Raw genomic sequence first — 25,710 nt, 5'->3', positions numbered from 1 at the left:
TACGAAAAATTTAAAATTACCGCGTGAAAGCTGCCAACTTGACGTGATAATATATTCGGAAATGTCACAGATTGTTCCAGGGAGTTCATAATGATTGGAAAGATGACTTGCACTTTTTGGCGAATTCAGCTTTTATTTGTGACGCATTTACCTGATTAGAATAACCAGGAACGTAAAAATGCCACAGGACCAACGTAAACCTGATAGAAAGAGTTTGGTAAGTGGCCTAACCTAATTTTTGTGTAAATATACAACAGTTGGTACGTTGTAGCCTCCTCTTTCTCCGGGGCCAATACTGGATATATCTGACGATGAGTTGGTCACAATTTCCGTACGAGACTTGAACCGCCAGTTAAAGTTACGGGGTTTAACTCGTGAAGATATCGTTCGGATGAAACAACGAAGACGTACCTTAAAAAACCGAGGATATGCAGCCTCATGTCGTATAAAACGAATCGAACAAAAGGACGAATTGGAAACGGAAAAAACACAAGAATGGCGTGATATGGAAACCATGCAGGATGATATTAAACACATGAAAGAAGAAGTAAATGGGATACGTACACGATATGAAGCACTGAAAAAGTTTGCAATAAATAATAAAATTCCGATTCCGAGTGAATTGGAGAACATATAGTTAGTTTATACAATAAAATACATGTAATAATAGTTTATTATTTACGAGGTACAAAAAAAGTCGGCGAGATTCAAGCGCTGTTGTCCATGTCTGCTTTTGCTATCCTCTCTAAATCATCAAGACTCAAGTTATTCACTTTGTTTTGAAAGTCTTTCATGAATTCATCCACAATTACGCTGCACTGTTGATCGGAGTAATACTGGCGAAGAAAACGCGTTAATGCTGAGTGAAGTGTATCGGGTTTTTTTACAGCAACGTAGAGTTTTGCCCCATCTTTGATTTTTGGGTATGATCCTACTGTTTTGTCGTCTTGTAAAGTCTTTCCAAAGTGAACCATCGTCTGTTGTGCCACTGGAATGTTGATATCAGTGGCTACTTTTTTCTTCAGTTCCAGGATTGTGGTGCTCTCTTGGGCATCGACAACACAACTGCCCCCACGGATTCCCTTCACTATTATTTTCATTGTAGTACTATTTGAGAAATATATTTACATTAAAATAAGAACTATTTCAACCATAAAACTTAGGTTTATGTCTTTACAACAAACTGTCAACGCTAATGAACATACGTGACTTTGACAGATGACAGTTCATCCAAGGGCTTTATCAGATAGACACATTTTAAAATAGAAAAAGAGGTTAGATTTGTGGCGGATTTGTTTTATCAATGTTTTACTAAAAGGTAAGCGTTAACATGCAAATTCATAGTTGTGTAATTGCTGAAATGGTTTGTGTTTATTTATCTCGAATGTGCGTCGACTGCCACTATAAGTAATAACCAAAAATCGATATTATGAGATTATTTTATCCAATTTTCAAGAACCAACTTATCGGTGTTGTAATAGGCTTACCGTAGAAATTCTAAGTGAATTCTTCTTGTGTGTGACCTCTGTTTACCCCCAACTTTTACACAACCAGTGAAATTTTATTATGTTATACCATCAACTGAAATTTAATTTTAGCGCTTTCACTATCAAAAGTCAACAGCCTTCATAAAACATATCAACTCGTTTTAGTCTCGAAGTGCATCCCACTGAATTCGTGGTTAATATCATCATTGTCGGTGTTAATGAACTAGAAAATTATTACTTGTCAATTAACTCAAAGTGTTTGTTGTGTTGTTACTTTGTAATTGTGTTTGACTAACGTAAGTATTAATTTTTACTGCCTAATTAGTAATTCCCTAATCCGACTTTTGTCCATATCTAATCAGAATATTTCAAAATGGTAAATCCATCGGAAATGGTGCAGACTTTACGTAATTCTTTCAATAGTGGCAAGACGAAACCCGTGGAGTATCGTCTGAAGCAACTCAAGGCTTTACTTCGGCTGTATGAAGAAAATACTAATGAGATGCTTCAAGCTCTAGCAACAGATTTACACAAAAGCAAACAAGAGGCAGTTACAATGGAAACACAGTATCTTATCAATGACTTAAAGAATACCATCAGTAATTTAAAAAATTGGGTGAAGCCTGAACGCCCTCCTAAAGAATTCGTGAATTTACTCGACTCATTGTACGTCTATAACGATCCGTACGGTGTTGTCCTCGTAATGGGTGCCTGGAATTACCCAATTCAGCTCACCTTACTGCCAGTGGCAGGGGCCATAGCAGCTGGAAATTGTGTTGTCATTAAACCTTCAGAGATTGCAGTCGCTAGCGCAAAGTTCATAGCTGAGAAAATTCCCAAATATCTTGATAGTGATTGTTATCAGGTGTTTGAAGGTGGAATTCCAGAAACCACCCAACTTCTGCGAGAAAAGTTTGACTATATTTTTTACACCGGTTCCACTAGTGTTGGACAGATTGTTCATGCAGCTGCAAATAAAAATTTAACTCCAGTCACGTTAGAACTAGGGGGTAAAAGCCCCGTCTACTTGGACAAAACAGCAAATCTTAAAGTTGCGACGAAGCGAATAATATGGGGTAAATGTGTTAATGCTGGCCAGACATGTGTTGCACCAGATTACTTAATTTGCACAAAAGATGTGCGTGATAAATTTGTAGAGTGCGCTGGCCAAGTACTGCGAGATTTCTATGGAGACGATCCAAAACAGTCACCTGATTTAGGACGTATTGTCAGTGATCGACAGTTTCAACGGTTAGTTGGTTTATTGCAAAATCATAAACCTGCTGTCGGTGGACGTTTTGATGCTGCTGAACGTTACATGGAACCTACTATTTTAACTGACGTAAAACGTGATGACAAAGTTATGCAAGAGGAAGTGTTCGGTCCCATTCTGCCTATTGTTACAGTAAATGATGCCTATGAGGCTGTCAAATTTATTAATTCTCGGGAGAAACCTCTTGTTTCTTATATTTTTTCAAACAACAAAAAAGATGTGCAGTTGCTGATTGATAATACTTCTTCTGGGGGAGTTCTTGTTAACGATACTATAATGCACATGGCGACTGATATGCCATTTGGAGGGGTTGGTTTAAGTGGCATGGGAAGTTATCATGCAAAGTATACCTTTGATACATTTTCACATAAGAAGAGTTGTTTATACAAAGATTTGGGATTCATAGGCGAAACTTTGGGCTCTGCTAGATACCCGCCGTATTCTGAAGGAAAATTAAAATTATTAAATTTGTTGCTGAAAAAGTGGCCAGGTTTCAACTGGAAGGTGTGCTTGGTTCACACTTTCATATTCACAATAGGGTTTGTGACAGCTTTGGGATACAAACATGTTATGGAAAATAAGGATGAGCTGTTCAAGCAATAACTTGTAGTAATTTCTTGTAACACCTAGTGGTAGATGGTCTTATGGGCTGTGTGACGGTGGTGCGTTTACAATTACTTTAAGTATTATAACTTTTGTTGTGGTTAAAGTTTTCATGGTGGTTGAAGTTTTGTTTTATAGTATTTGATTTTCTAAATTTAGAACTCAACATTTTGTTTAACAAAAAAAAAATTGGCTATAAATTTGTTGAATTAAAAGTTGTTGATTATAGATAAGAAAAAATATATATTCACAAACGCTACACTTCATAGTATCATTTGCAGGGACATACACTTTTAATTATCTGAGCGTTATTTTTTGTTGAAGAATATGACTAGTATTGCATTAAAAGTTAATTACGGGTTCGAAGGTAAAGTATATTTTTTGTATCTATATGTCAGTCTTTGTAGAATATATATCTGTATTTTAGTAGGTCAACTGATGTGCGTACATGACGTTAGCGTTACTTAAATAGACTATGAAGATGTAGTTCTCTAAAATTATTTCAGGTTGTGTGATGTATTTTGTAGATTTTATACTGTATTTTTCTAAATAAAGTTTCTTTTCTAATTTCTTGTAACTAAAATGATATAAAACTAAAACCAGCGTTCCGGAAACTTACGCAATAAGCAGAAATGAGGAAATAGGAAAGTATGTGCAAAGAGGATTTATTACGCAATAATTTAGAACTACCTAAATTAATAAACTTGGTTCCTTTCTATTCACCAACTTAAAAAAAAACGGTTGGAGGTTATTTGGACAGAACTTCCCTCGGTCCTGAAGTACAATAAAACATCCAGTTTTTTCGAAAAACTATAAAATTGATTTTACGAATTTTGATTTTTTATGAGAACCTCTAAGTTAAAACGAAGATATATATGTAATGTAAAAGTGAATGTACAGAAGTGTGCTACGTGTATATTTCAAATGAGTTTTTCCTTTACAAAATTTTGTAATGACATCATCAAAATTTTTGGATAGGTGACGTTTAATTCGAATTGTATTCCTAATTTGAAAATGGAGTGAGCTATTCCTGATTTAATCAATAAGGTAAATTGACTAATTCATATTTTTTTTTAGTCACTCTTTATAAGCAATTTTTTAAAATATGAATTCAATGATAAATCACAAGTAGTATAGACTCATCATATTTTGCATATTTTAGATACAATTCCGATTTTTGAAATTTTGTAAATTTATACTACTACATTTTATCGTGTCTTATGTTTTGCTGATTTTGCATTCCATTCACTTTAGAGTTTAACAGATAATAATAACATGAGTGAAGTTAGAGCACTATTATGACAAAGAGAATATAACTGTCTATCATTATTCGTCACTTTCAACCAAACTAAACTCGGTATAAATAGGCAAACTCGAAAAGCGAGATTCATTCTATCAAGTGGCTTAAACTAGTACGTTATAAACATGGTAATAATTTTAATTTCATGATTTATCTCGATGTCTATGTTTCGACTGTTCATTTTCTCGATTTTTCAGTTTTTCGATTTATCGATTTTTTTATTTTCAGTTTTTCTCGATCTTCTGATGTTTCGTTATTCAATATTTCAGTTGTACAATTTTTCGATGTTCTGATTTTTCAGTTTTTCGGTTTTCCAAGTTTTCGTCATTTCACTTTGGGAATTGTTCAGTTTCTCGATTTTTAGGTTTTTCAATTTTCCGATCTTTCAATTTTTTTAATTTTGGATTTTCGGTTTGTCGATTTTCTGACTTTTCGATTTTTAGATGATTTTCAAGTTTTAGATTTTTAAATTTTTTGTTCCTTTAATTTTTCAGATTTTCGATATTTTATGTTTTCAATTTTTTAAATTTTAGATTTTTCGATTTGTGGATTTTTCAGTTCTTTGAAATTTCTGTTTTTTGAATTTTTTAATTCGATTTCTTGACATCTCGATTGTTCAATTTTTAAAATTTCAAGACTTCTCAATTTTCAGATTTCTCGATTTTTCAATTTTTCCATATATTCTAATTTTTCGATTTTTTTTATGTTTCGATTGCTCGATCTTTCGATTCTTCGGTTTTTCAATTTTTAGATTTTTAAATTTTAGATTTTTCGATTTCTGGATTTTTCGATTTCTTAAATTTTACACTTTTCGATTTTTTAATTCGATTTCTTGACATCTCGGTTTTTGAATTTTTAAAATATTTCAACTTCTCAATTTTCAGATTTCTCGATTTCTCAGTTTTTCGATTTTTTTTAATGTTTTATTTTTAATAATTAATTTATGGATATTCCGATCTTTGAATTTTTCCATTGTTCGATTTTTCGATATAATCATATAAATAGACATGTAAATAACATAAAGTTAGACGAACATCATTTGTAATCCCAGCGTCTAAGCCGCTTTGTTTACTCCAATCCACGGAGTAGGTCCAATCCTACTAAAATTTTGGTTTGGACCAGAGCATTTAATAACTCGATTAATTTGAATCCAGTTGCGTTTTTATCGGTAGTTTTAAGCCGCCTAAACGTGTTTAAGTCGCTTACTTTTCTCGATGTAAACAAGGTAAATTGAAAAATCAAAAATTTTAAGACATTGAAAAATTGAAAAACCAGAAAATCCAAAACCGAGAAGTTGAAAAATCGAAAGATCGAAAAATCAAAAAAACTGAAAACTCTAAAATTCAAAAATTTGAAAAATTAAAATATCGATGAAATAAAAACGAGATCTCGAAGAACCGAAAAATGACTCTAAAAAACTGAAATATGGGAAAATTGCAAAATCGAAAAATTGAAAAACCAAAAACCTCAAAAACGAAAAGTCGAAAAACCAACATTGATTTATAAACCACAAGTTTAAGATTATGTTACTTTACCACCAAATTTCTTCCTTACTTTACTACCAAAGAACAAAATCGACAAAATTGTAAGATGACATCGTCAATTTCTGGGGAAGAGGACATGAACAGATAAATTTTGATTAATGATTTACCATGTTTCCGATAATCTTAAAATGTTTACAAGATTTCAGAGCATTCGATTATGCAATTTCAAAGTTAAATTGTAAAATGTTGTTATACAATTTTGATTTTTTTCCAAAAATGTGGATGCCTAAGCGAAAAACTCAGCACGGAGTCATAAACCGCAAATGGAGGAGTGCGTTATTTTATAAAATTGAAAAAACATTTAAAATTGCAAAATTTGGAGATGATGTCATGGACGTCAGACAAATTTTGGTTAGCGTTTTACCATCTACATGATATTCCTAACATACGTACAAAATTTGACAACAATCAGGCCAGTGGTTTTGGAGAGATCTGTCTAATAAAAATCCGGATAGACGGCTGACAGGATACCTATCTATTTTTTCGCACTTTGGGGGTCATGAAACCCCAAGAAAACATGAGCATGAGAGTAACCATTCGTCCGATAGATCGTACTACAATACTTAAATAATTATGACTGATAAATCACGTCGAAATAATTGATTTTACTGTAACGGGATTGTTAAAATTAATAGGATAATAGGTTTTCACACAGTAGGAAGCCACGGTATTGAGTGGTGCATGTTGTATACCTACAATAAATCGCCGGCACCTGTGGGTTGTTATTATTATTAAATTGAAACACGTCTAGATACGATACCTTCACTTATTTAATTTAACTCGAAGTTGGCAAGGCTTTTCGTAAGTAATTTTTATCCACTTCCTTTAGTGCGATTGCATGCAAATAATGCCTTGCTTCAACCTTACTCCTTAATTCTTAGCAATAATAATAATAGTTACTATTATTTTTAATGTTATTGTTGTATTAAAATTAATCATTTGGTGTGTTATGTGTTGGTATAAAACGAATCTAAGTATGAGATGTTATGTGCCTGTTTTTTTTCCCATGATTCAATGAAAATAACATTTCATAAAAGTTTTCATTATGTTTACGTTTTGATTTTGAACGGTTTAATATTGAACAGTTCAGTAATTTATTGATCCTAGGCGTTTTCATAATTTTGTAAAATTAATTACCTCCTTAAAAGCACAGAACACTCATTAGGAGCACATTTTGTGGCAAACAAAAATGCACACTTCATTGTTGTAACTTTTGAAAACTAATGCTAATACGTTGCTATAAAATAAAAAGAGTATGAGCGAAACAAGCTGTGATTTAATTTCAGAAGCATAAATTATGATTATATTTGGAGTTATACCACAAATTTCTAAGTAATAGTTGTTTTAAAACAGGGCTATTCAGCTAAGATGACCCATTTATGTTTTTAAAATAGGCAACCCAAAATACCGATTCCACCTGAACCTGGATTACAAAAAATGTTTCAAAATTGAATTGTATCAAAGTTTGCTTATAAATGCCATAGAAACGTCAGTGTCAGAAAAATGCCTATGCATTCTTCCGATAATAACGAGAAAACCGACCAATCTTTGTGGTTGGTTTGTGGGTCGAAGTGCATGCTCCAGGTGCAGATGGTTAAAGCGGTTAGGATGAAATTTATTTATTTGTCTAGCAATAGCAGTTTGTCCCATAACTCCCATATGAGGATTCTCATTAACTTGTGCAAGAAGTTATACTTCATTTTCCAAGCTAGTCGCAGCACGGCCAACTCTATTAATTAATACAGTTGGCCGTGGTCGCAGTCTGATTTTGGCAAATAACATATCTTCCGAGAAAACAAAGGGTGGGTGGGCGGGGCTAGTACTTGCTAAGAAAAGAATGATTTTGGCAAATAACATATCTTCCGAGAAAACGAAGGGCGGGTGGGCGGGGCTAGTACTTGCTAAGAAAAGAATGATTTTAGCAAATAACATATCTTCCAAGGAAACACAGGGTGGGTGGGTGGGGCTAGTACTTGCAAAGATCGATTTTGTCAAATGACATACCCATTACCTTCTAAGAAAATAAAGAGGTGGTAGGCGGGGCTAGTAAAGAACGAGAAGAAAATCAAGTTTAACTTTTTCTTAGAGTCTTTTATAAGCAAGTAATAAGCCTCGCCCACCCACTCCCTCTTCATTCCAGTGATTACTCTTAATATTGTTCAGTTATTTACTGTAATTTAAAAAAATAATTTAATTTAAATTTCAAAATTTTGAAAATTCAAGCTTTTGGCAAACTTTGTTAAAAATCCATAAAAAATTCTCGGATATAGGTTGTATTGAAGAGCTGATTCGAAAAACATATGTTGCTGGTCCCAAACCAACAATTTTAAAATTTTCGGTCTCAAAATTAAGATTTTCAATTATCCCAAAAATGGCCATATTTTATTTTATGGAGTTTCGAACAAACGTTGCCGAAATGACTTCTGTAAATCGGAATTAACGAAAAAATGCCTTTAGATAATTTCGAAGGTGCTTGGAAAAGGTCAAAAATTTAAAAATTTTGAAAATCCAAGTTTAACTTTTTCCACAGTAATTTATAAGCACGCAATAGCCCCGCCCACCCACCCCCATTCATTCCAGTGATTACTCTTTATATTGTTCGGTCATTTACCAAAATCAGCCTTATCTTAAGAAATACTACCCGCGCCCATCCGCCTTTTATTTTCTTAAAGGGTAAGTCATTCACCAAAGTCTTAGCAGGTACTAAATCGAGCAATCAAAAAATTGAAAAATCGAAAAATTTTAAAAAAGAAAAATTGAAAATTCGAGAAATCGGAAAACATAGAATTTTAAAAATTGAAAAATAAAACATCAAAAAGTTGAAAAATTGAGAAATCGAAGCATACAACAGTTGAAAAATTGAAAAATCTAGAGTTTAACGAAAAATTGTAAATCCTAAAAGTAAAAAATCGAGAAATCAAAAAATCCAGGAGTCCAAAAATTGGAAAGTCGATAAAATCGAAATTTTGAAAAATCCCAAAACTCAAAGACATATCCAAAAACTCGAGAATTAAAAAAATTGGAAGAGTGGGAAATCGAAAAACCACAAAAACAAAGTCTACACATCGTAAGCTTAAAAAATCGAAAAACTGAAACATCAAAAAATTGAACAGTTGAAAATCTAAACTTTAAGAAGTCGAGAAATGGGAAAATAAAAAAAAGATTAGTTCAGAAATCGGAAAACTGAAAATTTAGAAATCGTAAAATTGAAGAGGACAAAAACTGAAAAAGCCCAAAATTCAAATATTGAAAAATTGAGATATCTATGGTTGAAAAATCGAGAAATCGAAAAGCCGAAAAATCTCAATAGCGTATTTATAAACTACAAGTGCAGGACTATGCTACTTTTTAACATTTGAATAACATTTATTTACTGCAACTGTAAGATGAGATCATCAATTCCTGAGGGCATGAACGGATAAATTTTGAGTGACGATTTAATATGCTATTTTTAATATTCCGAAAATAAGTTGTCATATCCGTTTGGGATTATTTTTCTTGATAGGGTCATTTTTCTTTGGCAAACATGATTTTTTTCCACAATTTTTGGACACTCATGTTTGTGGATTTGTATGCAACTTCGTGAAAATCTCAATTTTTCCATATCTGATTTTTTTAATTATTTCATTCTCTACTATATATCTTCCTGAAAATGGGCCCCTTTGCTAATTCGAACCTCCTGAAGATGAATCCGATCTCAGAATTGACTGATGGAGCTTCCTGCTTTTTTTTTATTTCTTTATGATGCCATCTATGGCCTCTTGAAAATTTTGGGTGTTGGGGCCACACGGTCAGTATTTAGCAAACTTTTAAATTTTAAAAATATAAGTAGGTCATCTTAGCTAAATAACCCTGTATATGTAAAACCAAACCAGCAAAATCTCAAAATGGAGTTATTTATTACTGTATAAATTTTGTAACGTAGTACCGCACTAATCGGGAAAACAAATTCTAAAGCCTGATGTCTAGGTTTTTAGGAAGATCATAAAGTTGATGATAGCATTTCAAGTTTTTTTAGAAATAACCTTTTTTGTTTTGGTTATTTTACATAATTTTGTAACAGGTTTGCTGATGCACTTTGGTTAAGGACGGCCACCCAATGCAGGTCTTGTTAAATAAAGTGCACACATCGTCATTATGTCATGATCAAAAAGTAAACCTTGACTTACATTAAATTTTTTATGACAATATGCGTAAGTAAAGAAGAAACCGATGTAAAAACACATCCGCAAAGAATTTGAGATGCCCTGATTAAAATGTAATTGTGTTTCTAGAGTTTCTGAGAAACTGGATGAGCCGTCCCTGAATTAATCGCTAAATATTTTATATATATCTTCATTATTATTATACTTTTTTGACATCTTAGTGAGAAGAAGCAGAAATATCGGGCTTTTTTTTTAAATTTTTGCTCTAATTCGCCATGATGCTTACGTCAGCGGTTTCAGTTGCACTACTGACGTATGTGTCATGGCCAACTAGCGCAGAAATGACAAAAGATTTATTTAAAAATATTCTTTAAATAACGATACCGACGTCTTGGTGAAACCACTACCCAGACTGTTACTTTGCTTTTATAATTTCATAAACATTGAATAAACCTGTAATGAGATTATTATTATTATTATTAATATTAATTTGTATAGAGTAGAGCTCGTAGAAGCTATTATACTCTTTAGATTTCAATATTCTGTTTTACCAAGAATAAAATTTATCAATGCGATTTTTAAATACGTTTACACTTTCAGACTTTATAATTTCATCTGGCAATTTATTCCAATCTTTGATTAGACGGGTGGAGAAGAAGTTTTTCCTGATATTTGTTTTACAGCGAGGTACGACTAATGTTAATCGGTGTCCACGTAATCTCTCATCTTGCCTTATAGTAAAATAGTTTTCCCCTTCTTTTCCCATTTGCAAAATCTTGAAACAGTATACTAAATCTCCTCTTTTCTTTCTGTCCATGAGTGAAGGAAGTTTCATTAAAATTAAACGGTTTTCGTAGCTAGGTCTTCTAAAACCATAGCACCATCTCGTATATCTTCGCTGTACATTTTCATAAATTCTCATATCCTGCAGTCTGTCAGGAAACCACACAACAGAACCAAATTCTAAAATTGGTCTTACATATATTCTGAATAACTTAGCCATTAAAGATGTATTAGATTTTGCAAAAGTTTTATGTAGTATATACATACGACTGTTCGCTTTCTTAACCTGTTTTAGTACATGATTAGCCCATGACAAATTTCTATGAATTAAGATACCCAAATCATTGTGTTCTGTAACAGCACGTAAGCTTTCCCCCTGTATTTTATAACAAAATTCCGGGTTTTTCTTACCAACATGCATCACTACACATTTATTACTGTTTAGAGGAATACCCCACTTTTCACTCCATTCATAAATCGTATTGAGATCATTTTGTAAAATATGTGCATTAATAGTCGTGTTATATAATTTTATATCGTCTGCATACATTGCACAAGTTGAAACAATAGATTGAGGTATGTCAGCTGTATAGAGATAATTAACATTATGTATTTTCTGCACAGGTTTAAAATCAAATGCTCAATTTTTTTAAACAAGGCGTACCTATATGTAAAGCCTAACATAGGGTGTATTGTTAACCGACAAACATACATGTTTGTACATGTACATGTACATCTAAAGTGGCAAAATTTTGAGAAGTTGAGGAGTCAAACGTTTATTTTCTTAAAGGAATATAAATAATGAGCTTTTTAGAGTTCTGGTAGAAGACCGCGGCCGTTGAGCTTTTCCGGTTTGTTGGGAGAGGACCGCTGCCCATGCGACGAAGAGCTCTTGCCGTTTTCGTAGACTCAGGTTCAAGCGTTCAAGTACATTTATTTAAATTTCTACTTACAATGTTTCCTTAAAAGATAGTATAACCTATAACAAATGTTCAGTATGCTACTGAGGCTTAGGGTCTTTTCACCACGCACTTCAGTGTATTATAATACTCATATTAATATTCAAATAGAATTTAAGTTGTAAACATTAAGGGATCTAATATTTACAAAGGTTACAATGATATTTTCTATTTACAGTATTTTTTTGAGTTACCCTGTATAAGCAAATCTAAAAAATATTAATGCAATGATAAATCACAAGTATAGACTCATCATATTTTGCACATTTTAGATTTATTCAGCAAAATTTTTAGGTGACGTCATCAATTTTTTGGGGGATAAGCAAATATATTTTGATTTAAAATTTACCATGCCCACAATAACTTCCTACACTAGAGGTCATGTGTCATTGGGAAAAACAAATCGCGCTTTTTTTTATAATGTGGGTATTGTTGGTGATTTAAAGGCGACGGTACGGTTTTGAGATTTTATTTCGTTGTTTACTGTTCGAGGGTGCCAGGGAGAAGAAGGAAGGGTGTTTAAAATGGTACACAGGTAAGCTCGGATTTGAAGAGGTGGAAGTAGGTAAAGAAGGGTTTAGAAAGTTCCAGAAGCGAAAAGAGAAAGTATGAAGAAGTGTAGGGCAGGTAGACGAAGGATAGGAAATATTTACATTTATACAAATATTACAAATGCCCTCAGGTAGAACACCTGATTTTGTGGGAACGGTTGTTCCTACAGTACCCCCCTGCTAGTGTTTTTATTTTATGAAAAACCGCTTTGCAGGCGCTCAGGGAAGCGCACCCGTCATCCTGACCTCGTGGTCCTCGTCGTTGTGGAAGCTGGCATCTCGTCGTCGTCGTGGGGTTGATCTGCGAAGGGCGCTGATTCGTCTGTTGTGGGCGTCGTCCTCGTAGTGTCGCGGCCAAACTCTGACGTGGGCGTGTCGTCACTGAGTATGTACGCGGGTTTGAGCCGATCTATTGAAACGGTGACATCTCGACCTTTGATGTTGACGACGAACGTTTTCTCCGATCGCCTTACGACTCTGTACGGACCGTCGTATGGCTGTTGAAGCGGCTGCTTGGGACCGTCGTGGCGTACAAAAACTTGTTCGGACGTGGCGAGATCTTTAAAAATGAAGGTCTTCTTTGCTCCATGTCGTGTTCCCTCACATGGCTTCAAGTTACGCACGTGTTGACGTAACTCTTTGATGAAGTTTGGGGTGCTGTTGTCTGCGCTGTTTTCGTCGCGTGGGATGCCTAGGAATTCACCGGGCAGGCGGAGAGGTTGGCCATATACGAGCTCCGCGGAGGAACCCTGGAAGTCTTCTTTCCATGCTGCTCGAATGCCGAGCATGACGGTGGATAGGGCTTCAGTCCAGCGATTATTCTGGTGGCACATGATTGCCGCTTTTAACTGTCGGTGTAGGCGTTCAACCATTCCGTTGGCTGAGGGGTGGTACGCTGTAGTTCTCAAATGAGTGGTTCCTAATAAACAATTTAGTTGTTTAAATAGGTACGACTCGAATTGTCTACCTTGGTCGGTGGTTACTCGTAGCGGAGTGCCGAATCGTGCGATCCATGTGTCGTAAAAAGCTCGTGCCACGGTTGCTGCTTCCTGGTCGCTAATGGGTACGGCTTCTGGCCAGCGGGTGTACCGATCTACCATGGTAAGGCAGTAACGATAACCCTCTGAGTGTGGCATAATTACTATGTCCAAGTGCACGTGCTCAAACCTCGCTGATGGTGGCGAGAATGTACCGATGGGCGAAGAGACATGGCGTGAGATTTTCGAACGCTGACACTCTACGCAGTTGCGGGCCCATTCTCGACAATCTGATTTGACCGATGGCCAGACGTAACGTTGCGTCACCAGTTTTACGGTGGCTTTAACGCCTGGATGGGATAGACGATGAATCGACTCGAATGCAGCTCGGCGAAATGACTCGGTGACGTAAGGACGCGCTGTTCGCGTGGAGACGTCGCAGAGTACCGATACGTCGCAGCCTGGGATTCGTACCAGTTTGAGCTGCAGGCCTGTATTACCTGTTCGAAATCTCTCGAGTTCCTCATCCTGCTGTTGTGCTGCTGCCAGAGCTTGGAAATCAATCGAGGTTTCCACAGCCTCGATGCGAGAAAGAGTATCTGCGACAACATTTTCGTTCCCTGCTATGTGGCGAATGTCAGTCGTGAATTGACTGATGAAGTCCAGGTGTCGTATTTGGCGGGGCGAGGACTCGGTATTCTTCTTCTGAAAGGCATACGTGATTGGCTTGTGGTCTGTGTAGATGGTGAAAGACCGCGCCTCTACCATATGCCTAAAATGTTTGACTGCGAGATAAATGGCTAGTAGTTCTCGATCATAAGCCCCGTAGTTTGACTCGGTGGGACTCAGTTTTTTGGAAAAGAAGTCCAACGGTTGCCAGTGACCGTCGACCTTCTGCTGGAGGACTGCTCCGACGGCGAAATCTGACGCGTCCGAAAAAATAGCTAATGGTGCGTTTGGCTCGGGATGTGCCAATAATGTGGCTCCGGCGAGGCTCTCCTTGCACGCCTCGAATGCGGCCACCGTTGCTGGTGTCCAGTTGACCGGAGTTTTTCCTTTGACGTTGCCCTGGAGGAGGTCGTTCAAAGGTGCTTGCGTCTCTGCCGCCTTAGGTAGGAATCTTCTGAAAAAATTCAACATACCCAAGAACTGACGCAACTTTTTTATTGTATTTGGCTGCGGGAAGCTGCGGATTGCTTCGACCTTTTCTGGAAGTGGACGTGTACCTGCGCCGGAAACGAGATATCCTAAAAATTTGACCTCTGGCTGGCCGAAGACGCATTTCATGGGATTGATAACGACGCCGTACTCTCTCAAACGCTGAAACACAGTTTCCAAGTGCTGGAGGTGTTCTTCTGGTGATGCGGATGCGACGAGGATGTCGTCGATGTATGCATAGCAAAAATCGAGACCCTGCAACACCTCGTCCATGAATCGCTGGAACGTCTGCGCTGCGTTACGTAAGCCGAACGTCATGAATTGAAATTCAAACAAGCCGAATGGGGTGGTAATGGCAGTCTTCGGAACGTCTTCTTCTGCGACCGGGATCTGGTTGAATGCGCGTACCAGATCGATCGTTGAAAATATGATTTTGCCGTGTAAGGATTGCGCAAAATCTTGGATGTGCCTCACCGGGTACCTGTCGGGGCAGGTTCTCGCGTTGAGGGCACGATAATCTCCGCATGGCCTCCATTCGTCGCCCTTTTTGGGCACCATGTGAAGCGGTGAAGACCATGAACTTTGGGAAGGGCGGGCGATTCCTAGCTGGACCATGGCGTCGAATTCTTTTCTTGCTGCCTGGAGTCGGTCGGGCGCGAGTCTTCGGGGACGTTGCGCAATGGGAGGGCCCGGCGTGGTTACGATGTGGTGGCGGGTGGAATGTTTCACCGCCTTAGGGGTTCCGTCTGGACGTGTGACATCGGGAAACCGTTGGAGGAGTTCGTGGAACGGTGAACTTCCGGCGATGGTTTTTACGGACGGGATCTCACACTCAGTCACCTCTCCGATGGAAGTGAGTTGGGTAATTTGATCGTGTAGTCGCTGGTTTCTTATGTCCACCAGGAGTCCGTAGTGAGCCAGGAAGTCGGCTCCGATAATGGGTTTCACCACGTCCGCGACAACAAATCTCCACGTAAAATCGCGTCGTAAGCCTAAATTCAACGACAACGTGATTGTTCCGTACGTTGCGATGACGGTGCCGTTTGCCGCGGAAAGTTCATATGCGGACTTCGTACGCGGTTTTGGTAGCAGGGCATGCGGGAACACACACAGATCGGCGCCGGTGTCGATGAGGAATTTTTTGCCTGTTGTCCTCTCGGTGACGAATAAACGGCTCGATGTTGTTGTAGGGGTGGTGGGGCAGGCGTCAATGGCCGTCTTTAACGACTGCCCTCGGCGTTTCCCGCCGGTAGGGAACTGTACCTACACGGCTTGTCGCATCTTCTTGATTTGTCGCCGAAACGCCAGTGGTACCAGCAAATACCGCTGTCGCCTTTTATTCGATCACGGGATCCCGATCGCGAACGCGAACGCGATGATGATGATGTGCCTGGCCGCGAGTCCGGTCGCGAACGGTCTTGAGGCTGCGATATTGGGGAGATCTCAATTGCAGCAAACTTTTGCAAGACGGCCGCCAAGGTGCGTTCCAGTCCGTCTATCCTCGATTGCTCCTGGGTCGATGAAGGGGTTGCGGGTGATACGGTTGTCTCGGCTATTTTACCCAGGTTACCATAAGCTTCCGCAACGGAGTCCGCGATCTCGGCTCTCTTATCCAGCGTGAGGTCCTTGTGCGCGGCCAGCAGCGCTTGCATGTGTGTGGGCAAGCGTCTCGTCCACAGCGTCTGTAGGACCTCTTCTGGGAACTCCGTCCCGGCGAGAACTCGTAGGTGGCGGAGGAACTGTGTGGGTTTGCGGTCCCCAAGTGGACCGTTCTCCAGGAGGCGGCGCGTGTTTTCTTCCTTTGATGGCCCCATCCGTTTGATTAATTCGCGTTTTAGCAGTTCGTATGTCCGCTCACTTTTGGGCTTTAGGAGTACATCGCGTATCTCGACCGCGTATTTCGCATCCAGGGCGCCGACCGCGTAACCAAATTTAGTGCTTTCTTGCGTAATGCCCGACGCTTCAAAACCACTTTCAAGTAACAGGAACCATAATTCCGGATCCTGGGGCAAAAACGGTGGAACTTTTACGGCAACGCGATCGACTGACGGGCTATTTGTATCGTTTGGCGCCATTGTTTTTGATTTTCTCTCGAAATTCCGCACTCTACTCGTCGCGATCACTGGTAATACTCACGTTTTTTTCTTCTTTCAATCACGTCGGGGTCACCAGTTGTGGGTATTGTTGGTGATTTAAAGGCGACGGTACGGTTTTGAGATTTTATTTCGTTGTTTACTGTTCGAGGGTGCCAGGGAGAAGAAGGAAGGGTGTTTAAAATGGTACACAGGTAAGCTCGGATTTGAAGAGGTGGAAGTAGGTAAAGAAGGGTTTAGAAAGTTCCAGAAGCGAAAAGAGAAAGTATGAAGAAGTGTAGGGCAGGTAGACGAAGGATAGGAAATATTTACATTTATACAAATATTACAAATGCCCTCAGGTAGAACACCTGATTTTGTGGGAACGGTTGTTCCTACAATAAAATTGTATTTTTTTGTGTTAACCTTTGTAAATTACAAAATATCGGTAGATAATAAAATAAGAGTCACGGTTAAAAAAAAAACTCATGCAATTGAGATATGATTCCCATGCTGCCGATACTACTACTATGAAAGTGCGAATTTTGGCATACACCACAAGTACAAGAGTATGTTATTTTATAAAATTTAAATAGCGTTTACTAAAAAAAATGTTAGTGAGGATGATTAGACAAATTTTAGTTTGCGTTGTATGTACAACCATCTATATGATTTTCCTAACAATCGGTCAAATAGTTTCGGAGATTATCTGTGTAATAAAAATCGGCATAGACACACGACGGACAGACGGAAACGTGAGACCTAGTTTTTCGTATTCTTAGGGGTCATGAAACGTCAAGAAAATATGAAAGTAGCCATTTGTCGTATGCACCCTATTGCAATACTTCCTTACCCTACGCCCGATTTTTTTTGTCGGGGTTTTTTAAGTATTACACTTGTTAATGATGAAAATACAACCGAAAAATTTGCTAGTGGGATAATTTTGAACAGGATTTTATTTATATTGGAAATTAAATAAACAGTAGTGGCGACATTAACCTTTATGGGGTAGCTAAAGTGAAAGTATGTATATCAACTAATTATCTGTAAACTCTTAACAAACTTGCAGCCGCAGACTTTAGAAATATTCCCTTCAAATAAATGGCATACACCTATTTATGTTTTGATATTATTTTAAAACGATGTGAAGTCGAAAAATGTAATCCTACAGCAATGATGTGCTAATTTATTACCAACTTTTTTTTTACTTTAGGTACAATGAGACATAAGACCTTGATATCTATTTCAGAATATATCTGAATACATTTGAATAAAAGTATATAATTGGCAGAATTGTTTTTTTTATATAAAAAAAATTATCTGATTATATTATTTGTAAGAGTTTCATCATCCCACGGCAGCTTCGGCAGCACAGTAGTCTGTGACATTATCTTCAGATAAAACTGAATATATATACGTACCTAAATGCATTCTAATAGTTGTACTTTCATAGGAATTCTTGTTATAATACTATCGTTTTGTCTGTTGCCATTATTGAATACAAAATTAATTAGTAGTTATGTATGTATAAATTCGCTAATAAAAAATTTACAAAAAAAAAGTTTTTCCGCGCAAGTTCCAAAATGAGAAGTTATTGTAAGCATGATAAATTGATAAATCACTAATTAAAATTTATCTGATCATTTCCGCTGAAAACTTGATGACGTCATTTCAAAATTTTATTGAAAAAATCCTATCTATTATGGGTCTGTACTGTCGTTCATCAGTGCATTCATATTTTTTTAGAATTACTGAATTGACTCAAAAAAATCAAACAATTTATTTTATTGATTAAATAAAGAACGGTCCACCCTATTTTCCCTAAAATTTAGGAATATAGTAATATTATTAATATTACACAAATTGGAAACTTGCCCTTACTAAAATGTTTGTAACGTCATCACCAAATTTTGTTGTGGGAAAACTCATGCTTCTTTACCCGTACTTTAAAACATATATATCTTTATTTTAACTTATAGGATTCATCATAAAAAATAAAATTCATAAAATCAAATTTTATCATTTTTCGACTACTTGAGGGGCGATGTAAGTTCCATCTAAATAACCTTAGACTAATTTTTACTCTCTACTTTTACGTTTTCTCGGCCTTTCATGACCCCTACGGGAGGATGAAATAATTCTCCCGTTTCCGTCTCTCTATCCGTCTGTCCGTCTGTCTGCCGTCCCGGATTTTTATTAGACAGATAATAATCTCCGTAAGTACACGACCTATTGTTGCGAAATTTTGTATTTATATTAGGAATATCATGTAGATGGTAAAACGCTAACCAAAATTTGTCTAATCATCCCCACCACTAATGCGATGACGTGAGTTCAAAATTGTACATAGTAAATGGGTTTTCAATTGTATAAAATAACATAGTCTTACACATGTATTTTATGATTCCGAATTGAGTTTTTACCCGAAACGTCCAGATTTTTGGAAAAAAAATCAAAATTATGAAACAACATTTAGCACTTTAATTTTGAATCTGCAAAACCGAATGCTTTGAAATCTTGCAGATGGTTTACAGTTATGACAAGCATGATCAATTTTTAATCAAAATATATTTAATTATCCCCTCCAAAAAATTGATGACGTCACCTCAAAAGTTTGCCTAATAAATCCTTCTAAAATGTACAAAATATGATGAGTCTGTAGTTGTGATTTATCATTTCATTCATATTTTTTGGATTTGCATATACAGGGTGACTCAAAAAAAATAATGAAAGTCTGAATTTATTTTATTGATTTAGTCAGGAACTACAAAACCGAATGCTTTGAAATCTTGGAGATGTTTTAAAAATGCTTAAATATGTAAAGAATGATGAGTCTATACTTGTGATTTATCACTGCATTAATATTTTTTAGATTTGCTTATACAGGGTGTCTGAAAAAAATTAATGATTGAGTAAATTCATTTTAATGATTAAATCAAGAATTAGAAAAATGTATTACGAAAAAAGACATAATAGGCCACATTCCCGACAGCGAGGGAAGTAATGTCTAAACTCTTTAGACCAATTTTTTTAAATGTATTATATCATTATAGCGCCACCAGTTCATTTAATGTAAACATGATAATGTTATTTAAACATGTTGAGTGTTTTTGTGAAGATAAGAAATGACACAGCGCATTTCCCCACTCTGTAAAATTAACTATAACCATATTCTTTTTAAACTTTGTTCACTGTGGGGAAGGTCATTTGGAAACGTCAGTGAATCTAGACGTAAACAACATAAATAAGTGTGGCTGAATTTTTCCACCAGAAGCAATAACGATTTTTATGTGTGTAAATTCATTATTTTAGACGTTCGTCATTACATCGTTTTAGTTCCAAGGTAAGCAGTAACTTGTGAATACGTCAAAATGGCCTTTTGATCGTATATACATTAAAAGCAAAAAAAAAGTGCGCGGAAGGTCAACAAGGTGTTGGTGCCGGTTAATTTTAGTATTGAAGTTTCTGTAATTTATAAAACTAGTCAATGTCGGTAATCAGTCCGGAATAAATAGAATCGATACGTTTTTATACAATTTTTTAAATGTGTTAAAGTGAAATTTCAAAATTATTATTAGTGTTGCAGTGTATACTAAAAGGTAATTAACTATATTTCTATAATATGCAAGGTATTATTATCGAACACTTTACGGCTAATATAACTACCATTTCCATTTAAAACAATGGTATGTCAAATTTAAAATCGTTATTAGAGATTATTACCTGTTGCAACAATTATTACATTTGCGTGAGTGCATTGCATGCACAATACAATTACGGTTTTTCATTTTTAATAACTACATACATCATTTGGTCGACTAACTTTACTCATTTGTATTGTACAAAGATTTAATTGGTTATTTCGTAAATCAGTCTATCAACAGAACCGAACAATTTATTTTTTATGTTCAAGTAATGATAAGTTTGTTGCTTTATAAATGGGTACTAATTTTTTCCCTCTCTACAACAAAAATGAGAAAACATTGTGTGATGAAGGTAATTTGTGGTGATGAAGACATTCATGACTGTAAAATCGTATCCTTATATATAAACCTTCTAAACAAAACTGCTTCCAATTCAAGCGGAGGAAAGGTGTCATTTTGATGAATGTCTAATTTTATGTTTTTGTTAATAAGTCGTAAAAGTAAAAGGCAGTACTGGAAACGACTGTTTTTAAAATACGTTAATTTTTGGACGTGTTACCTGATAACTTTAAACATGTTTTAAACATGACACAATTATAGGTCGCGTACAAACGAAATATAATTTAAAGTGCGCATGACCAGAATAATTTTCAAATTTAAATACAATTTTTTTCAAAATTTTAAAATTATTTTGTTGTTGCTGTGCTAAAAATATTTATTAAGAGTCAAAAAAGTAAAAGAAACGTACTCCAATTGCTGTAGAACAAACGCTTAGATAAATAAAAATACTACTTGTACATGGAGGTATCAGATAACCGTCATATTTGCGTACGCTTTTATTACAACTGTAAATAAATATGTACCATAAGATTGTGTCTTCTAGTGGATACCATTGTTGCACAAGGTAAAGAAGATGAAATTTTGTATCCTATTGTAGTGTAGCTTTTAAACTTGTCATTACTAGGTGAAATGATATTCTGTGATACGTTGACTCACAAGAGTCAAGTTTTCTTACCGAGGCGTATCCGAGAGCCAGTCGAGTGCATCAAAGTCGTTTCGCCGAGTTACATACGAATTTTTTTCTACACTACATCCTAATAGTGTTTTTAACTGGTTTGCGTTGATTTACTCATGAGCATTGTTTTTTTTTTGTATTTATATTATAATTTCATTACGAATTGGTTCAGTTTTAATTTTTTGACTTCAAACACGGACTCTCTGATATACTATGAAACACGTCTGAAGCGTGGGTGAAAATACATTTTTGCATAAATAAATATTGACACAGTTTCACAAACAATATAAAGGAATATGTATTTTTCTAAATGAAGTAAATATTTATTCAATAAAAGGCAGAGATATTTGACGGCTATGTTGGCTCGTGGTTGTTTCAGTCAGTGCTATATACAGTCATACATCTTCAACAATGATTAAATACATTTAAAATTCAAAACTGCTGGGTAAATGGTATGCCTGTACCTGTTAGATTAAAATTGGTAACATCGAAATATCGTTTAGTCAAATTATGTGAGCTATTTCACTTTATTCATTTGTTTAATTAATCTTCGATTTGGCTTTATTAAATTTTGTAGTCCAAACAATGTATATACTGAAAGTGCCACAAAACGTCTAAAAGCAACTTTGTTGTTCGTTTATTCTTATCTTCGGATAAAAATAAAGTTGTATAACAAAGTTTTATTGATTTGAAAGTGAGTTTAGATCTGCTGTTCTATATTTACAAGGTAAAACGTGAATCTGTATATTGTTTATGTAATGTGTGAACTAATATAATTATTTATTTTCGAAAAATTACTGTATTTTTATAAACTCTACTTTATAACGGTAATTCTGTAGTGATGTCGACTTTTACGTAGTTTGGAAACAACTTTAGCAGTTGCTTGTTTTAAAATTTACATTCTTATTATATTTGATTTTTCCCAAACCATATTATTCGTATGTGTATAATATATTCCAGTTTGAAACAATGCAAATGAATGTTCCTGATGATATCATTTGAACCTAACAGGTCAAGCGGAAAAATATACAACGTCCGCCCGTCTAACAATAATTTAGGCATTCTTATACTCACAATGTCGAACAGATAGACTTGTAAAAGTGCGTGTTCTTCACATGGTCATTACAAACCCTGATGTTATTGGTCCAGGAATGTCGACCGTTCTCACACAGTCCGCTTATAATTAGCCAATTTTTTTTACACTTTCAGTTTTCATGTTATCGTGTAGACCTGGACGCTCACTTTGTAGCACACCTAATTGGTCTATCTGTTCGACGTATATTATGTCGGTTTTTTTTTGAATAATTGTTACGATAAATAGTAAAATTTAGCGCATTGGCTGCTGTAAATAATGATTGATGGGTGTTATAAAAATGAATAGTTCATTGTTTGTGAATGCATAGTGGATTCACAAACACAATTGCCGGAGTTGTATTTTATTATTTATGTGGAATGAAAAATCAGAAAGTAAATTATGCACGAAAAAGACACGAAAATCCAAAAAAACCCTTTCAGAAGAAAAATTAGTACGCTTTAATAGAGATTTTTGATGCTGTTTATTTGTTTGTTCCGTCCATAACTTTCGTTTTGAGCAGTGACGTCAACATTTAACTATACGTATATAATTTAACTAATTCATAAAAAACTAGCTAGTGTTTTGTTTTTGACGCATAGCACTTAGCTTAGTTTTTTCAATGAATATATATTTTTACATGTTCTCATTAACGTCTTCCTAGAATTTATTTTTGAAATTCGGATGCGAGGTTGCGACATTTTTCCATTTTTATTAAACATTTTTGGCAATGGAAGGGTTTACAAAAAAGTCGCAGTGGGTTTATTTTTAAAATCCGTATTACAATCTTTTTTTTTTGTAAAACAATGTAATATAATTTTTGTATTGTGTTCTATAGTCTTGTGTTATCCTTGAGTTACATAAATAAATACCGTCTTCGTTCATAGTCTTACATTCACTGGTTTTAATTATAATAGACAAAAACACAATAACAAAGCATGAGAAGGAGACTAATAATAGTGTAACATATATTTGAAAAACAGTTACAAGCGAAATGCGTGAATATTTCGCCAAATAAGTTGAAAATCTCGTTGAAATGAATATATAATTCGAGTAACCCCCTGCTAATAAATTCCATATAATTAAATTTGATTATTGATACACAACTTGCTAAAGAAAAAGTTGGGTGTGTAAACATATTTTATAAACTACTTATTTTTATAACATTATCTCTCTTATCTTAAGCACAAAGTTCACGCAACACCGAGTTCATAGGTTGAACTTGACTGTGCAATCAGTAAAATAACATTTTAATTCAGTAACTGATTAGTCACATTTTCTTTTGTTTTAGATACCAGTAAACATGCCAAATCACTCCGAACTTGTAGCAACCCTGCGAAACTCTTACTCCAGTGGGGTTACGAAAAATGTTACCTTTCGTCTTAATCAGTTGAAGGCCCTTCTGCGCCTCTATGAAGAGAATGCATCTCAAATCGTAGCAGCAGTAGCCCAAGATTTACGCAAACCCAAAAATGAAACATTGTTGTCAGAAGTTGATTATTTGAAGAATGACGTACTCAACATGATTTATAATTTGTCATCGTGGACGGAACCTGAAAAACCAGAAAAAACTCTCATTAATATGATGGACGAAGTGCTTCTACTCAGCGAACCTTACGGTGTTGTACTCATCATCGGAGCTTGGAATTATCCGATACAACTAGTTTTTGCGCCACTTTCTGGAGCTATAGCAGCCGGAAACTGTGCAATTATCAAACCTTCAGAAATATCACCCGCTAGTTCTAAGCTGATAGCCGAACTTGTACCCAAATACTTGGACAACGATTGCTACAAAGTGGTTGAAGGCGGAGTTGCTGAGACAACGGCACTTTTAAATTTGCGCTTCGATTATATTTTCTACACGGGGTCTACTCATGTTGGAAAGATCATCAGTGAAGCTGCCGCTAAACATTTGACACCTATTACTTTGGAACTTGGTGGCAAAAGTCCAGCTTATGTGGATGATTCAGTTGACATTGAAATAGCTGCTAACAGAGTCTTGTGGGGCAAATGCGTCAATGCTGGTCAAACTTGCATTGCTCCTGACTACTTACTCTGTACCAAAAGTGTCCAAGAGAAATTTATAGAAGCAGCCAAAAAAACGTTGTCACAGTTTTACGGGGAAAAAATTAAACAGTCACCGGACTTTGCAAGAATTGTAAGTGATGGCCATTTCAAACGTGTTATGAAATTAATGGACGGGACCAAAATCGCCTACGGTGGAGACCACGATTCTGAAGAACGTTATATCCAGCCCACTATTGTCGTCGATGTTAAACCAACAGATCTAATTATGCAAGAAGAAATATTCGGTCCTATTCTGCCCATTGTTAATGTGGATAGCGCAGTTGACGCTATTAACTTTATCAATGCCAGAGAAAAGCCTTTGGCACTTTACGTTTTTTCAAATAAGAAGTCTGACGTAAATTTGTTCCTTAAAAATACGTCCAGTGGGGGAGTTTGCGTTAACGACACCGTAATGCATTTTGCCTGTGAAAGTTTGCCTTTTGGGGGTGTAGGGAATAGTGGTATGGGGGCTTACCACGGCAAGTTTAGTTTTGATACATTTTCACATAAGAAGGGTGTGTTGGTCAAAAATACAAAGAAATTTGGAGAAAAAATGCAAAATGCCCGATATCCTCCATATAATGAAAGTAAAGCTAAATTTCTTAGTACAGTGACAAAGAAGAGACCAACTATTCCACTCAAATATCTTTGGCAATTTATTACTTTTGGTTTTGGAGTTTTAGCTACAGTAGGAGTAAAGTATGCGTGCCAGTATTTAGATTATAAGAACAAACATTAATTTTCCTCGTTGGAATGTTGATTAATGTTTACATATTTTGTGATACGTGAGTAAAAGCAAAATCAAAATAATATTGTTAACGATATGGTTGTACTGCTTCTCTTGTATTCTTGTTTTGTTATAATGCATTGTAATATTTTAATAAAGTTTTTGCAAATGAACCAATTTGTATATCTCACCTAAACGACAACAACAAAAGTGGCAAAGCAGTCCAAAATTAAATGTTTATTAAAATTTTATATCAACAATTAACAAAAATGGGTTAGGAAAAAACATATTTTCTTTTTTCTAATTTATTGACAAAATAGTGGATACGTAACT

The 25,710-nt window shown here is 35.7% G+C and overlaps 4 protein-coding genes across 6 annotated transcripts; 3 read left to right on the top strand and 1 right to left on the bottom strand.

The window, feature by feature from the left end:
• The first annotated feature begins 124 nt into the window (after positions 1-124).
• On the top strand, positions 125-669 carry LOC135123689 (transcription factor MafK). Its single transcript, XM_064048541.1, has 2 exons — positions 125-217; positions 272-669. The coding sequence occupies exons 1-2, from the start codon at positions 179-181 to the stop codon at positions 635-637; spliced, it is 405 nt and encodes a 134-aa protein (XP_063904611.1). The 5' UTR covers positions 125-178; the 3' UTR covers positions 638-669.
• On the bottom strand, positions 656-1,579 carry LOC135123690 (ubiquitin-like protein 4A). Its single transcript, XM_064048542.1, has 2 exons — positions 1,488-1,579; positions 656-1,107 (listed from the first exon to the last, which is right to left on the bottom strand). The coding sequence occupies exon 2, from the start codon at positions 1,098-1,100 to the stop codon at positions 708-710; it is 393 nt and encodes a 130-aa protein (XP_063904612.1). The 5' UTR covers positions 1,101-1,107; positions 1,488-1,579; the 3' UTR covers positions 656-707.
• LOC135123685 (aldehyde dehydrogenase, dimeric NADP-preferring-like) lies at positions 1,224-25,550 on the top strand. 3 transcript variants are annotated; one of them, XM_064048537.1, is made up of 2 exons: positions 1,224-1,318; positions 23,875-25,550. In XM_064048537.1, the coding sequence occupies exon 2, from the start codon at positions 23,887-23,889 to the stop codon at positions 25,387-25,389; it is 1,503 nt and encodes a 500-aa protein (XP_063904607.1). In that variant the 5' UTR covers positions 1,224-1,318; positions 23,875-23,886; the 3' UTR covers positions 25,390-25,550. The 3 variants fall into 3 exon arrangements, with proteins under 3 accessions (XP_063904607.1, XP_063904605.1, XP_063904606.1); XM_064048535.1 differs by lacking the exon at positions 1,224-1,318 and adding an exon at positions 20,024-20,195; XM_064048536.1 differs by lacking the exon at positions 1,224-1,318 and adding an exon at positions 20,215-20,451.
• LOC135123687 (aldehyde dehydrogenase, dimeric NADP-preferring-like) lies at positions 1,645-3,930 on the top strand. Its single transcript, XM_064048538.1, has 2 exons — positions 1,645-1,783; positions 1,850-3,930. Exon 2 carries the CDS (start codon positions 1,861-1,863, stop codon positions 3,361-3,363), a length of 1,503 nt encoding a protein of 500 aa, XP_063904608.1. The 5' UTR covers positions 1,645-1,783; positions 1,850-1,860; the 3' UTR covers positions 3,364-3,930.
• Positions 25,551-25,710: the final 160 nt, after the last annotated feature.

Source organism: Zophobas morio, unplaced genomic scaffold (assembly GCF_036711695.1).
Source record: "Zophobas morio isolate AGI-343-1 ecotype UQ-CSIRO unplaced genomic scaffold, CSIRO_AGI_Zmor_V1 ptg000006l, whole genome shotgun sequence".
NCBI lineage: Eukaryota > Metazoa > Arthropoda > Insecta > Coleoptera > Tenebrionidae > Zophobas > Zophobas morio.
This window is presented reverse-complemented; position numbering and strand designations above follow the sequence as displayed.

Coding starts and splice junctions, on each gene's coding strand:
- LOC135123689 (XM_064048541.1), top strand. CDS start 179: ATGCCACAGGACCAACGTAAACCTGATAGAAAGAGTTTG. Junction 218..271: donor AACCTGATAGAAAGAGTTTG/GTAAGTGGCCTA, acceptor GGTACGTTGTAG/CCTCCTCTTTCTCCGGGGCC.
- LOC135123690 (XM_064048542.1), bottom strand. CDS start 1,100: ATGAAAATAATAGTGAAGGGAATCCGTGGGGGCAGTTGTGTTGTCGAT.
- LOC135123687 (XM_064048538.1), top strand. CDS start 1,861: ATGGTAAATCCATCGGAAATGGTGCAGACTTTACGTAATTCTTTCAAT.
- LOC135123685 (XM_064048537.1), top strand. CDS start 23,887: ATGCCAAATCACTCCGAACTTGTAGCAACCCTGCGAAACTCTTACTCC.